General features: G+C 36.4%; 1 protein-coding gene across 5 annotated transcripts in view; it reads right to left on the bottom strand.

The window, feature by feature from the left end:
- Positions 1-16,895, bottom strand: part of NR2C1 (nuclear receptor subfamily 2 group C member 1) — a 60,112-nt gene that overhangs the window by 5,669 nt on the left and 37,548 nt on the right. For all 5 annotated transcript variants that reach the window (XM_082310350.1, XM_082310348.1, XM_082310352.1 and 2 more), the window contains 6 exons: positions 15,964-16,148; positions 12,322-12,484; positions 10,087-10,208; positions 6,820-6,959; positions 4,697-4,834; positions 134-239 (listed from right to left, as the gene is read on the bottom strand). In XM_082310350.1, the coding sequence (XP_082166476.1) occupies positions 134-239; positions 4,697-4,834; positions 6,820-6,959; positions 10,087-10,208; positions 12,322-12,484; positions 15,964-16,148 (854 nt within the window). The remainder of the gene's footprint in view (positions 1-133; positions 240-4,696; positions 4,835-6,819; positions 6,960-10,086; positions 10,209-12,321; positions 12,485-15,963; positions 16,149-16,895) is intronic.

Below are 16,895 nucleotides of genomic sequence, written 5' to 3'. Positions count from 1 at the left end.
TCTAAAGGTAATTTCTTACCTTTAAGGAGGTCAGAAAAATATGTACATATTTATTACAAGAAATACTCTACAAATCGGTATCACCGATGCTCTGAACAGAGAATCAATCAAGTAAGCATGTAAGTTTACAGACCTGTAAGTATCATCTGGATATGCTTTTGTTACATAGTCTTGGAACTCCATGTAAGCCTTTTCTTGAAATTTCTCAATCTGTACCACATTTTCTAGACCTGGGTGATCTGAAAAAAACACTCTACATTGTTATACCTGTTCTATTTAAGATGCACTAAAATGCACACAGATTATCTAATTGTAAGCATACTGAAATCATTATTTGGTAGCTGTAGCAGCTTCACAGTTTTAGTGGAGGACACTGCTTTACCTCCTTGTATTTCTTTTCCTCTATGTTTGTGTTTTACTTAGTTCTTATAAATACAACCAGACATTTTGAAGAGTTCAAATAAATGCCGTGCTTGCAATGTTTACATCAATCTTGATGATACAGCTCTGTTCTCTGTGTAGCAGTAGAACAGCATTGTTTCAATACACTGACATTTACTGGAATATTGTATGCACAAATAGCATTTGGGTAGGAAGTGAAGGATAAAATTAAGATCAGTGGAAAAAGCAGAATAAAAGGCTATGAACCATTTTTTTCCTAAAAACTGTAGAAGATATGTAGCCGATCACTCTTTTTCAACTGTTTGGTGCAAAATTTTCAAATGCGCTAAACATAATTTTTAGCAGTGATTTAAACACTTGAAATCTAAAACTTGCTGAAACAAAAGGATATTAACCTAACTGCCAAGTCACATTTGGAAATTATTATCCAGTAATTCTGAACACTTTACATGGCCTGTAATTTTTATTATCCATCTATCTTAATGTAAATATTTTACTGTCATAGCAGCATGACAAATCACATAGATTTTATTTTTCAGAAATGGGATCATAAATCAGCTGCCAAATTATGTCAGGTAAAAGATTATTTCTAACAGTCACTCTTCCTCTCCAAATATATGGCCTTCTGTCAAAAAAAACAGGATTTTTTTAGTCTAACTCTGCAGATATAGAAGCTTTCCGAGGAATGTTGTGATATATTGGAATCCCCTGAACACTTAATTTCTCAGAGGAATATTTTGTCCTATATAGTAATTCAGTCATTCTGAAAGCATGATTTCAAATTTATGCAGAGGACAAGACGGTAACAAGTTTGTAAAGCAACACATTTTGAAGAGCTGTTGTTGACATGCACTATGCATTGCCTCATGACGCTGCTTTTAGAGCAACACAGCTACAAGTCAACTTCTGAAAACAGCAGTTTGAAGACCACTGCTAGTACAGCAGTAGCCATTTATAAAGATGCAAAGTCTTCTAGGCCCTTTACACTCGTCTCTTTGCCCAAGGCTGTCTTGTGACAGTCAAACAGCTGCTTTGGCACAGATTTTCAGTAATCTTCAAGTCTCCAGCTATGGAAGACAGCAAATCAAGCAGGGCCTACTAAAGCAGATGTTCCTACCTTAGGACTCTGCTGCATGTGCAGCCCAGCCGCAGCCTGTAGCAGAGCAGTAAAATCCCTGAAATTGTAATTTCTGGCCTGTGAATCATTGCCAGAACATCCCTTCTGTTCAAGCTACTGAACATCACTTTCAAGTATATGAAGATTTTATTTTACGGCTCATAGGATCAAGAATATTGACAACACATTGCCATTAAAGTAGCTACACGTCATTAGGAATGTGATCCTGAAAGCATGTGAGCTAAAGAAAATTCATCTCAATCGTGACTGGATATAATCTTTTCCCAAAATATTTTTCCTTCTACCTTTTGTGTTGTCAAATCTAATCAGAAGGAGACAAATTAACTTCAGACCAAACAAATAAGTAAATATTGCTTTACAAGTGTGTGCTGGTTTTGGCTGGGATAGAGTTAATTTTCTTCCTAGTAGCTGGTATGGGGCTGTGTTTTGGATTTGTGCTGAAAACAGGGTTGATAACACAGGGCTGTTTTCGTTCCTGCTGAGCAGTGCTCACACAGAGCCAAGGCCTTTGCTGCTTCTCACCCCACCCCACCAGCGAGGAGGCTGGGGGGGCACAAAAGGTTGGGAGGGGACACAGCGGGGACAGCTGACCCCAACTGACCAAAGGGATATCCCACACCGTATGACGTCATGCTCAGTACATAAGCTGGGGGAAGAAGGAGGAAGGGGGGACATTTGGAGTGATGGCTTTTTGTCTTCCCAAGTAACTGTTAACATGTGAAGGAGCCCTGCTTTCCTGGGGATGGCTGAACACCTGCCTGCCGATGGGAAGTAGTGAATGAATTCCTTGCTTTGCTTTGCTTGTGTGCATGGCTTTTCCTTTACCTATTAAACTGTCTTTATCTCAACCCATGAGTTTTCTCACTTTTACTCTTCCGATTCTCTCCCACATCCCACCGGGAGGCAGCGAGCGAGTGGCTGGGTGGTGCTTAGTTGCTGGCTGGCGTTAAACCATGACAAACTGTATGGTTCCTAGAGAAATATTTTCTGGTGTCTAACAGGACTGATTTCCTCAGACAGGGCAGCAGATTCTGTCATAAATCCCAGTAGACATTATGTTAGAAAAATGGGCCTGAGGTATTCTTCCATCATTTTGTTTCTTTCCTGGAGCAACCTGTACCAGTTCTGTGTATGGGAATGCCATGAAAGGGCTATTTTGGGGTAGGGAACACCTAAAGGAGAATTACGTCTCCTGCAAGCATTATTTACTGAAATTAAAACAACCAAACATCCTTCCACCCTCCACTTATAGAAAGTATCTGCCTCTTCTAAAATAACAGTGAAAAGTCCAGGCAACTCTTCAGTCCTCAGTGGAAAAGAAAAATCGCAAACATTTTCAAGAGCTCTTAATATTGCCATTAAACTCATGGTGGGTACTGCTTATCAGAAAACTGAAATTGTTCCTGTGCTTCAGTGGACTGTAGAGGCAAACACATAAAACCATGCAAGATTCTTCTAGTCATGAGGACTGACAGCAGGATTATGTTCTATAGTGAAAACACTCAGGATCTGATTTTCCTTAGTGAGCCACAGTAGAAGAATATCACTGGAATATCCTCTGGGAATTTATCATCTTTCCTGGAGGGTTCTGACACTACTTATACTACCTCTTATTTGCAAGAACATCTTTCAACTCAGAAGTCTTCCATTAATGCAATATTAAAAAAAAAAAAAGAAAAAAACAATGGGAGATATACAGGGTTTTGTTGTGCACTTAGACAAGTACCATGAATTCCTGCTGATGCTGCCACTTTTACTGGGAGATGTGGATACTCCTTGTAGATACTACATATAGAAAAGATCATGTAAATCCAAGGGAAACTGCAAAGCAAGAATCTCACAATTCCTATATATATATATATAAGAAAACATGCTTAAAATTTGCATTTTGGAAGTGTCCAAGTTCCAAAAGATTTTCTCACCTCAACTAATTTTTCTGTGAAAGGGTGAACTGCAACTGAATCAAAAAAGGAAGTTCTTCTCAGAGCTAATAAATCTACAGAACTGACAAGAATGAAATACTCAGTTCTCCTCCATATCCTACACTATTGACAGGGGGGCACATCATGAAGATTCAGACGGCTTTTTAAAATTTGCTTTGATCTTTTCTATGAGACATCGGCATCTAAAAAAGGCAGAGCAATAAGGATTAAGGAATCTGTTGATGCTTTAAAACTTTCTAATGCAAAATGGAGTGACTGAAGATTTACTTTCTAAATGTGACAGTGAAAAATTCCTGGAGATACAGAAAGTACTTGAGGTTTATACATTTTTCTTTTATCGAAAGATTTGGTTTTGGTTTTATATTAAATCCCTAAATTCTGAATAATGAATCTAAGACCTGTAGTATACTGATAAAATATCTGAAAGCCTTTGGAGAAAAGTTAATTCTACAATTTTCAAAAAAAGAAAATTAATTTTGTGATTTTCTACAGTCCAGGCATATGTGTTACATAATCTGACTACTCAGTCACTGTCATAGCCAGAGGACTCTACTTTCTCCATATTGTAGATTAATCTCCCAGAAGGAAAAAATAATCATCATTTTATCTTCACTGTCTAATATATGTTCATTAACGTTACTTGGAGTACATTAGGCAAACACTGTTCAGAAGATAGAAATGATAATATAAGGGAATGTTTGTGGTGTTCATTCATCAGAAATGCTATATGTAATATTTATTTTCAAAATACCTATGTGAATGGATGCGATGTTTCTGTAAGTTTGCATGTGAGAATCGATGCCCAGAGAGATAGTCTTTCATACATTAAAAACCCAACTTCAATCCATCTCAGCCAGATGTGCAAGAGCAACACTTCTGGAAATTAAACTGCAGGTCCTCAGAAAGAGTACCCCAGAAAGGAGGCACAGAATTAAAGGCAATAAATAAATTAAAACAAAAATAAAAAAAAAAATCAATGGCAGAGGCAAGAGTAAAACGTGTCTCCAAAGCAGCATTCAACTATTTACATTAAAAGATTAACCCTCCTCTTCCTACAGTCCTCATTATACACCTTGCCAGCTTCCTCAACAAGTGAGGCAGTAATTCTACAGGTGACAGTAACTGCATATAATGAAACAGGCAGAAAGTATATGGCAAAAAATAGCATAGATATGTTTTACAGATAAGTTTTACATTTGGAATAATTACATACCAGGACTGAAGAGGACGATCGCTTTCAAATATGCATATTCATATCCATCTAGGCAAAGCTTAACCATGCTGTTACAGAACTCTTGCAATTTGAAGATATGCTCCATTACTAATTTTCCTCTGTCTGTTGGCAGCTTATCTACGTCAACACACACACAAAATATAAAACCCCCAAGTCAACACACATGCAAAAAATGTGGTCACACTGGATTTTTAAATATAATGATTTGTGTTAGATTCAAACAGTGGGAAATCTACATCATCTATAAACTCACATACCAGGTCTGAATAATCTTGACACAATCAATTATGGACTAGAACGATCTATTTTTTTCCCTTTTTTTTTTTCCTTACATTGTACAATTAAGTGTGTTCCTGCCACTACAGCTTCCAATAATCAGAGGCAGACTAGAGCTTGAAATGATCAAGGAAGGGAAAGACTACTTATAAGTAAAGAATACACTGCTACTGCAGATCTATGCTCTGCATCTAAGAGTCAGGTGCCATGAGGTAGGTTAGTGTACAGTTTCATGGGTTATTTTAGTCAGTCAAAGACCATGCCACTGCTGAAAAAGAAGGTACGCTATATACCTTTCCTGATTTGCATCTAGGGGAATGTGGTTGGTACACAGCTGTTCCCCTTGGATCGGCAATAGCTAAGCGGCCTGAAAATGCCATTCCCCCCACAATCCATCAAACTGGGGTCCCTGGGCCACACAAACTTGTTCTCTCTTGGAGATGCTGCAGCTGGCATACTACACAACCAGAAGACACTGGATATAAATTTCTGATTTGTGCATTCAGACTGAATTCCCAAATTAAATGGCAAAACCACATATTTGTAGTAATGATAAAACCATGATTAATTACTACAATACCCTTTTTGGTGAACGTGCTTAAAAATTATGTAGAGCAAAGTAAGTTCCCAAATTCCATTTGTATCACTCCTAGAGACATTCACAGATTTATTTGTTAGTATCTTTAGCTGATCCATTACATTTAGTGGTTTAATCATTTGTTCTAGTTTTGTTAATTGTTTTAATGTTGTTATTTATATGAGGATCTTGTGGATATTTTTAAAACGTGAAAACCTCTCAGAAATAATTCTTTAATTCTCTTATCATAAAAGGAGAGGAAAAATGTATAGTCTTGTGGGCTGTTTTTCTACAGCTTACCAATCTGTTTTTGCATAGCATTAACGACAGTGAATTTTCATCCACATAACAGCAAATAACCCTAAAATCTAGTTAAACCTGAAAATGCTAACATTTTTGTATGTGCATCTACCTTATTAAAAATGTGTTAAGACTATGAACAGATGAAGATACTATTTTTGGTTAGTTAGCTTCTAGTGCTGACAACCTTGTGAGCGTTCACAAGCACACAAAGAAGATCAGCTAAAAGACTCCCCTACCAGTCAGAAGAACATTTCCTTCACTGTAGAGTAAATGAAAGAGGAGGCCAGCTGACATCTCTTTCATTTGAATGAAAAATATGCAAAAGATGCAGGACATAGGGTTAATAAGAAACTAAGTATACTTAGTGAAGATCTGTTGAAGACTCGCATGTAGTCTAAAACTAGTATACAGAAGTCAACAAGGCAAGTTATGTAAAGGAAGTATATCACCAAGTTGGCATTCGGCTGCTTTGTGTCACAGCTATGAACAGCAAGGGCAGGTGGGTCATTCTTTACTTTACACCCTTGATACAGAGATATCATATTGACAGTACACTTGGGTTCTTAACGTTGATGGTGCCTGAAATATTCCTAATTTCAGCTGACATATATTAACAGAACAGCAGAACACTGTTAGACATTACATAGACACACAATAAAAACAACCCCAGTAAATGCTAACCTACATTAGATAGATGGCTATTTTTTTTTTTTTTAATTTGGGGGTAAGTATTAGCATAGCTGGCTTTTGCAAAATTGCTAAGAAATTCCATCTTGTGAACTGTATTTTCTAGTAGTATTTCGTTTCAATACTAACCACAAAACTCTATAAACAGTAAATTTTCATTAACAACTGAAGGATAAGTAAAAAGCTTCTGTGCAGTTCAAAACTTAAAAAATATGAAGTAATTCCCCAAGTCTGGCAATGTGCACAGTATACACCTTACCTTGCTGTAAACTGCCATGAAGGTGATTAACAAATGCAGTTAATATAGTTGCCACATTCATAACTTGTGAACATTGCGCAAGACCAAGCGTAAAAAGTTCGTTCCAGCAGGCTTTTACTAATGATATGCTGTTATCCTGTCTATTAAAAAATACAATAACTTCACTTAATAAAACAAGCCATTTGCATTCACATAGTTTTTTAATTTGAAGAACACTTCATAAAACATTAATCTAATTCAACATTGCAACCAGTACCAAAATGAAGCCCTGCATCAAAAGTATTTTTATTTGCATGCTAGGATTAAAATACTTGTTTTAGAATTACTTTTGTACAGAAGTAATTTTTGTTTTAATGATCTAAAAGGAGATAGATTTCTATCACAAAAGCAAGCTGAAGTTACAGTAAACGACAACTGTCTGGGCATATTCCATCATGCTAGTTTTCTTAGGATTTACACTAGTTTTGAATAACATTTACATGCATGGACAAAAAAAAATTGCATTGTTCCTGTATTGTGGATGTAGAATACACTCAAAGATTTTTTTTTTTTTTTTTTTTTACTTGAAATTTGCCAGGTTGGTATAATTTCTTAATTAAAAATACATGTGAAATGGAACATGTGAGATCAAGTTCCTGAGCTTCCTGACTGGTATTTTTTGTATCCCCTTCATGTTTGGAATAAGGTTTGAAATACAGACTTCAAAGTACAAATAGAAGTCCTGAAGATTTCTATGCTGTAAGAATTAGTCCTTAAATTAAGTTTCATGTGTAGTCAATATTTTTTTTCCAAATGCTGAAGCTTAAAATTAGGTATATCAATCCTTATTCAGGCACTTCCATATTGGTAACCTAACTTTCAGTATTGCCAAGCATCTCTAACTCGTAGAGCTTAACAAGAGCTCAGTACCTTAAAAAGGAAATCCTACCAGTGAGGAGTCAAATTCAGGTACCATGTTTCACAGTTTTAGCCAGTAAATATAAATAATGGAAATTTAAAAGAAGCACAAGACCTATCAAAGAAGAAAAGCATATTAAAGCTAGGATTTCAACTACAAAAATACAATGGAATGGATTTTTGCAAGAACGCTGATGTAATCTTCAAGAATATTTCTGATGATTTACTGCAATACTAATATGCCAAATGACAAGATTAACATAGACTTGTCCTGTACTGGATTACAGAGAGCTTACCTAGGGCAATATTTTTTACTATGATCCAGTTTTTGTTATAGTAGACATGATACTGTACATGCAGCTTCTACACATATTAGTCACATCCCCATTCATCTCCTGTCAAAGGGACTATGCTGAGGAACAGTGAAAATAGGGTGTACTGCCTACTCAGCTAGTATGTGTGTAGATAAATATATCATCTAGAGCAATTTTATTGCTGATCAAACTTAAGCAGCCTCAAAAAACTAAGACGCTGTAACCAGCTTCATGAACGTTTCAGTAAGAATCTCCTTTGCCTACAAAGGTCCTTGTGCAGGAAGATGAACTAAGTAATAACTTGGTATCATTAACTAAATCAGTATGCCAAAGCCAACTGTCTTGCTGAGACTAAGGAAAACATTGCCTGAGGAGGGAACCACCTGGATACAATTATCTGCCTTCCTTACAAAACCATTACTATGGTTTTGTTTTGGCTCGTCAGCTCCTCTCAATTACTAGTACCATGAATTTCTCTTCATTTTAAAAGTGAAATGAGTCACCCTTCTAAAAGTCAATATTATAGTACATAATGTGCTCAAACTAAAAAAGCTGCATTAATTTCAAATAAATCTCCACTTGAAAAAAGTTAGTATTTTAAGCTCTTCAAAAGGAAAACTGAGTATTTATGTTAAATGGTGTTTAAATACAGTTGCCCATGATCTTGAATGAGAATGTAAATGCTAACATAGGTGAATATTAACACTATTAAGACAGCCTACTCCTCCATTTTTTTATTCAAACAGAAAAATATATTGGGAAGTAACATATTAAAAAAAAGGCAGATCAGATTTTCTATAAGCATTTCTTCTGAAATCTTTTTGGAGAGACAGGTGTTCTGTACAACATTTTAAAAAAGCAATTCCCATTTGTTGTTATAACGCTAATTTGCAGTGTCTCTCTGTTACAAAAACCTTTTAAAAATATAATATGATATAACATACTATGTTAATTTGCTACGTATTTTGAAATTCTTCAGGGCAACAATTTCTACTAAATTAAAACATCATATTTACCTGATTTTTTACCCTTGCTACTGTTTAACTTCATAGAATTTTACTTTTTCCTTCTCCAAAACACAGGCTTCAATTACACACAGTATAGTATCTTTCCCTAAAACAATGTAGAATCATTTAGGCTTAAGCACCTGAGTAAACGCAAATGGTAATCAGAGATCATCCTGCTTTTGACAGCCTTCCTCGAAAAGGGGACAATCCCTCACTTTAAAAAGGAATTCTCTTTGCTGCCACAGTCATACACTATTTTGATATTGAATTAAAGAAAAAACACTGCAGATGAGAAAGACAAACATGACTTATACTCCATTTGTGTCAGAACTGATAACAGTATTTCATGTGTCTTCATAAAATTACTTCTGAAAATAACATAAGTCACTTTTCCCTATGCTGTTTTGAGATGTTTTCTCATGATGATTGGCAATGTACTACTACATTTAGCTTACGAATTTTAAGTGATACACTGAATTCTGCTGGAAAAGCAGGATGTTATACAAACTGTAAAAAGAATAATAAGAATTACTTTCTGGTTACAGCAACCATTAGTTTTTGGAAAATCCCCTGAAATTAAACAACTTCATCCTGAATGCTTGCTGAATCTAGCTAACCATTTTCTTCATATAGGTTATTAAAGGCAAAATTATTACTGCTAATTCACCTATAAAGATAACAATATTTGGGGATCCAGAGAGAAGCTTCTTTTTGGTGACTGCCTGATAAGCATCTTCGTTCGGGATGTAGCTATTAAAAAATGATAGGAAGTCCTATTTACTAAAAGTTTATTAAAGGAGTAGCAGTGTGCAGGCATTTGATTGTTATAAATCTACTCCTTTTTCCTTCAAAACCCAAGCAAAGTACCTGAATTGGACTGAAATTGGGAGCAGTTTTGATTCAGAAAATTTACCTTCAGGATGAAGATCTATAAAACAGTTTTAATAAGTAGGTTTCTATTTTAAAATGTCCCTGAAGAAGACAGTGAAGATAAAAAACGTAAAAGTGCGTATTCACAACATGAGTGAATAGAGTAACTGAACACTTACCCTAAAGCTTGGAAAGATGGAATGGAACGTGCCCAGTGCATGGACAAAAAAAGCAACCTGGAGGCAGACTCGCAGATATAGTGAACATTAAGATATTCAGGCATAGGAGAAGGCATGGTGAGCTGGCAACCAAAAAAAAAAAAAAAGGAAAAAAAAAACAGTGCAAGTCAGTTATTTTACTTTCTTCATAAAAAACATGGTAAGAAAAAAATCAGTCTTAGAGTTTCTTTTCAGTGAAAAAGTAAAATTGTTTTTTAAATAAACATGAGATAATCCTGAAATAAAATTGAATGACTGCCTGTTTTTTTTCATTATTAGCCACACTGTTATACCCTAATAATACAAAGCAACAAAAAAAAGCAAAAATTTGGAATCTTTATCTTTGGTAAATATTCATGTCTGGGGCACCTGGAGATGAAAAATCTCAAGTAAAAGTCAACATTTGAGATACTCTCAAAGAATAAAAGTTTTAGAAGAATCATTGTAATTAGAATGAAGTTGCTTACATTTATATATGGATAAATACATAAAAAATACAAACACAGAGGCATCACTACTTTCTAAAGCTTCCCCCAAAGGAGTACAAGTGGCCTGAAAAATTAGAGGAGTTACCACAATTCCTGGGGAGGGCGTGTGTGAATTCTATTTCACAAAACATCTTTTTTCGTACTTTTAGTTAATATTTTACAAATAAATACATCAAAAATATTTTGATGTCTGAGTAAAATACCTAATATACAGTTGCTCCGAAGTCCTAAAAATATAATACACATCAGAAAAGACCAGCTCTACCTTTCACAACATATGTGAGTAAAATCAGTGGCGTCACCTACATATGTGAAGAAAGTGGGATTTGACTCAAAACTGCTAAATACAGTGTTGTACTTTTATCTTCAGAAATTAATACTCCTTAATATAACAGTTTGGCTAACACAATTTAAAAAAAAACAACTGACATTTGCATTAGAGAGATGTTTGTCTGAGTCATCACAACACGTGCTGATAAGACAGTGGTGTGGTTTAACCCCAGCTGGCAACTAAGCACCACACAGCGGGATGGGGGGAGAGAATCAGAAGGGCAGAAGTGAGAAAATTCATGGGTTGAAATAGAAACAGTTTAATACTTGAAATAAAATATAATAACAACAACAACAATAGTAATAGTAATGAAAGGAAAATAACAAAAAATAATAAAGATTTAAAAATAACAAAGAGAGAGAAATAAAACCCAGGAGAGACAAGTGATGTAAAGGAAAACAATTACTAACCACCAACCAACTGATGCCCAGCCAGTCCCCGAGCAGTGCCCCCCCACCAATCTCCCCCCCAGCTTTTTATGCTGAGCATGACGTCATATGGTGTGGGATATCCCTGTGGTCAGTTGGGGTCAGCTGTCCCAGCTGTGTCCCCTCCCAGCCTCTTGTGCCCCCCCAGCCTCCTCGCTGGTGGGGTGGGGTGAGAAGCAGCAAAGCCCTTGGCTCTGTGTGAGCACTGCTCAGCAGTAACTAAAACATCCCTGTGTTATCAACCCTGTTTTCAGCACAAATCCAAAACACAGCCCTGTACCAGCTACTATGGAGAAAATTAACTCTACCCGAGCCAAAACGAGCACAGAGGGGCAAAGTTGTATAAAATGCCCGGTACTGAAGAAATTTTCAGATGAGCGAGCTTTTTGATTTGTCCATGAATAATAAGATGAAAAAAATGGATAGAAGAATTTCTGCAGGCTCGTAAAATGAGAAATAAATCCAGAAAATAAATGGCTCACTAAAAAAGAAACCCTCTTTTCCCTTAATGATTGAAGTCCATTAATGCCATAGTAAAATAGGGTATATACACAAAGGAGAAACTCACAAATACACTTAAGAGTTTCAAAATCCAGTTGCAGATTGCATCAGATCCACCTGTTAACAAGCGAGAAGAATGTGGATGCTGACTCTCTGCTTCGTGTGGCTCTTATCTATGTAAATCCTTTTGCATGGATTACCTAGTATTTTTAAGGTAAGAAGCTATAAAATAAACAGTGCAGCTAAACCACTGAAGAGAGCTGTACGTTTTCCCAAACAAATAGTTAACCAGTGAACAAAAGTAGTGCATTCATCAGAAATGAATGCCAATACCTGAACAAATAGTTACTCTTCTATGAAATTCAAAATAACATTTAATCAGATCATCATTTTACATTACTATGTTAAGATGGTTATAAACAGTCAACAGTAAAAAAGTATTAAGTACCCTGAATGCTACATGAGCATCACTGAGTAGTGGCCCCTCTATTTCAACAATATTCGTGCTTGTTTCTCCACTGATCAGCTGTACGCTGGCTTCGATGCTTTCCGAGTTCTGGCATGCTGCACTCTCTCCTGGATTTAGTGCTTTTGCAAGAGTATCAAATGCTCTGTAAGATCACAACAAACAAGCAAACAAAAAAGAAAAGAAAATTTCATTTTAGAGACTTTCAATTTAGGAGGAACATCCACATGTCTGAAACCTGTATTTACACGTCTGTTTCAACTAACCAGATTCGGAAAAGTCAGTAGCATGCTTTTCCTGACACTCCACCGAACAAAATCCCTGAAAACTCCAACTTACAGTGGCTCTGAAACAAAAATTAGCAGCAGATCCTGTTCACACTAGTTGCCAACAAATTCACAGTTTTGACATATTGATTGTGCTGCTAAATCACAGTTTGCCTTTCAAGATCTCTTTAGTGATGTTTACTGAGAATGCTGGCATGAGTGTTTTGAGGACATGATCATCAGACTCCTGTTACAGCAACTTAATGCATGTATAAATTTTACAGATTTTTGCTGCTATGAAGCACAAACAGAATATTTTTTTTTTTTTTTTTTTTTAAGTAATGAGTTGTGGTTAGGATATTCAACTTAATTTGAAAAGACCGTTTCGAAATACGTAAGAGAAAGCACTCTCATGCTTTCAGTACCATCCTTTTGATGTGGGGCGGTGACTCCTGTCACATGCACCAACGTTACAGGGGAGATGTCAGGACAAGCACAGATATATTACTCATTATTTTGATGCTTGATAACAGATCTGTTGTTTTTCTGTTCACGAATACACCTGAGAACCAACTGATATATCTTCAATCAAAAATATACAGACTTGATCACTGCCCACAGACAGACTAGATACCCTGAGAGCAGTATCATTTATATACAGCGTTGCATGAAAAACTTATGCACAGAGGTCTGAAAACTTTACAAAAGCTGATTGCTTTACAAAAGCTTGTATGTAGAGCTGATTCTCAATTTATAGAGGCATGTTTATTACCACAGAATCTAAAATCACTGATTTAATGCCAAAGTCTGGAGCAGAACTTTGCCACCTTCTCTTCCCCCACACTCCCTAGCTATCTAAATTCATTAACATGCTAAAAAACCCCTACGTGTTTACTATGTTTGACATAATCATTTACAACCAAACGAAACATCGCAACAAAAGAGCTGCTGACACTGCCTCAGGCTTGAGATGGTAAATGAACTGGTTTTTGGTCCTACGCTAGCCTATACACCTTCATGTGTACACATGAGGGTGACTGGGGCACGCATAAGTGGACTAAACAGATATAAGTGGGCTACAGAGATATACCTGGGACGTCTTCTGTCTCCAGTATACGGAAAGTAGGCATGAAGGGAATGCATTCATGGGTGAGCTCTAGAAGTTATCTTATTGGACTCCTGCTAGGAGATCCAAGTTTCGTGTCCTGTGTGGCTCACTCTTGGCAGCCTTAAGTAGAACAGGCAAACCCGGCAGCTCAGTGGCAGCTGCTTCTTACGAAAAACAGCATCTCTGCAGGGCTCTTCATGTAGCAGGGACAGAAATGTAAGAGAGGAACAAGATCTCTCCTTTCCCTAAAAAGTAAATGTCATATGCATCTGCCATGATCCTGTATTCTAGTACAGGCTGAAGAGTCCTTTTTAGATACGGTGGGCAGGTACACCAGCTAACCGTGTCTGCCCATGATACTTTTTTTCCAACTTATTCTTGAATGTTTGCTTTCAAAGAAATCTTCTCCCTCCTATCTCATAAACTGGCAGTAGTAAGCCAGCAGAAGTCAATCAAAGCTTTGCTTCCTCGTGGCTCAGCATTGTGGGTCCTTTTCATACATGAAGCCCCAACACGAGCAATGATTGCAAGGTAAAACACCAAGGAAAAGAGAATCTAGAACAAAGCTTGCCTGGAAGGTACAAAAACATAGCCCACAAAGTGAGAAAAAAAGGTATAATTAACATTAAAATACATGGTATTGATATCCTTTGCTAGAAACAACTTTGGTTCTCTTTTTGTCAGGCTCAGTCACTACCAGATATATAGGACTGCTGATAAACTGTAAAAAATGAACATAGATAATGAAGCCATTAGAGGAGAAGGCATATAACAGTAGAATATAAAAGCAGCGGAATGCTAGCAGCAAAGTTGTACACTAAATTTGTGTCAGCAAAAGTGAAAGCTTAACTACCGTAGCTGCAAGCAATGGAATATAATAAAGTACATGAAAACCACGCATGAATAAAACTTGCTTCCCGAAATCCCTTAAACTCCTTTTCTTCAGTAAACGTCTGCGTCTGTTAGATCAAGCTGGCATAAGGCCTCGCAAGGAATCAAAGATTTAGATAAAAACTTTAGTTTCTGCTTGAGTAACAACTTCCCTTTCACAGGAATATTTAACTTGAACCTGCTCACTGGAAATCTATTAGGTAACCTACTGGACGAGTGTACGCATTAAACTGAGTCAGAGCTCTTTCAAGCTCTCTGGCTGAGAGAACTTGATGCCTTTTTATAAGCACATTTTTAAAACTGAACAGAAACACTGAAGAGGCAAAAGCAAGCATCTGAAAGGGCCAGGAAATAAAGAAATGAAAGATTACCACATCTGTTTGAACAGCCATAGTATTGAATGAAGTTTATCAGCACGTACAACAATACCATTTACACAGCATATTCTCATATTCTTTACCAAGGAGGACATAGCAAAGGCCCAAATCAGCACCTATATAAAGTCACACTGACTTTCGAAGCAGCGTATGAAGAAAGGAGCAGAACAAATGCATTCTGCTTGCAATTATACAAAGCGGTGGAGACCATAGGGGAAATCCTGTATTTCAGTCAGTACAAACTACTTCACTATATACCAATCTTTTTTCCTTGATGGATTTACTCGACATAGACATTTTCAAAACAGCATGTACAATGTAGATGGTGCATAAAGGAGTATTGCTGGGACAGGTGTCAGAAGCTTGCATGAGATGACAACCAAGGAAGAACACGATTGTGATTGATTGACAGAATAACTGAGTAGGTACTACACAGAACGTCTTACACATACGCTCACCAAAATGGCTCAATTAGAACCAGTGCAAGACACAAGTTTGTATGATATTAAATGAATGTATTTGTATTGATGGTGAGAATTCTGTGACTTCTCCTGTGTAGAAAGAAAATGCTTTTCAAGCTTTTAAGGAGATTAATAGTTACAGGATTAAACTACTTTCACAAATGAGATATCTAAGAAACAGTTTTCCAGGGTGATGCAAAGTACTAAGACTATAATACAAGATCTAACACATTATTAAGGCCAACCAAAAGGTAAGAAAATCATGCAATGTAAAAAAAAACATTTACATTGCAATTCATTTAAAGTACAAACAACTAAAAGTATTTATTTCTCAAACAGAACTTCCTTATGATTTCACTTGGAAGAATCTTACAAGATTTATGTTCTACGTGAGCTTAGGCTGTTATTACTATTATTTTTAACACAGATAAATTTCCTAAACTGTGCTGATTTAATTAATGATTTGAATAGATAGAGACCTTCTTGAAAAGAATAGTATTTTCAAGTGTAACATGCCTTACCTTGTAACATCACTGCTAGCTTGTTCTTCTTGCTGGAGTTCAGATAATGATGCATCTCCATTACTTAAACTCTCAATCATAGATAGCTCTGTATTGCTTTGTGACATGTCTTTGCATTTACTGAGATTTGCTAACGAAGTCACCACGTTTGCCAGTGTACTTAAATCTCCCTGACATGCTTCAACCTAAGGGAAAAGTATAGCTTTTAATTCTCTCATATTGGCAGCAGTTAACTTGCAATAGAAGAATCTAACTTTTACATAAATGAAGAATTGAGCATGTGAATAGACCTGTAAGAAAATTATTGTTTTCAGTAAATGGGTAATCATAATGCAGCAATTAGACACTGCACTGCTTCTAAAATATGAAATGTTTAGACATTTACTTTTACAAGTAATAGCTATCTATTTCTTTCAAAAAGAATGCTACAGGTGGTAAGCAAGTGCAGAAAGAGAATTTATCATCTCCACTCACCAGTCAGTGACCAGGACTATACGACTGCACTAGATTATATTTTTAGCACCTTCCTTCCTTCCTCGTGTAAATGAGTCAGTAGTAATAGGATAGGAGAATGTTTGAAAAGAAGGAATGGATAAAAAGTCACCTTTGAAAGCAAGCAGAAAAAGAACTCTGCTGCAGCCTTTTTGGTTTTTATGTCTTTATTTAACTGCAAAGGAACAAGGTGATACGGTACTGACCAGCAACTCAGAGAGGCAGTAAGACATGCTTCCCACCCTGCCCCACCAAAAAAAATTAATAAGGAAAGTGGATGATTACAGGAAAGTATGCTGCTGCTAACACAAGCATGCTACGTGTCATTTAGCTTGCTTTGTCATACTCTACAGACAGAGCAAGAAAAATGAATAAAGAACTTTTGATGAGGCCCTTTGCAGACAGCAAGCAAGGCAAAATGCATGAAAACAGTATGAGGG

Source organism: Platalea leucorodia (assembly GCF_965183815.1).
Source record: "Platalea leucorodia genome assembly, chromosome: 4".
In the NCBI taxonomy this organism is placed as follows: Eukaryota; Metazoa; Chordata; class Aves; order Pelecaniformes; family Threskiornithidae; genus Platalea; species Platalea leucorodia.
Note: the sequence above shows the minus strand (reverse complement) of the source record. Positions and strands in the feature narration are given on the sequence as shown.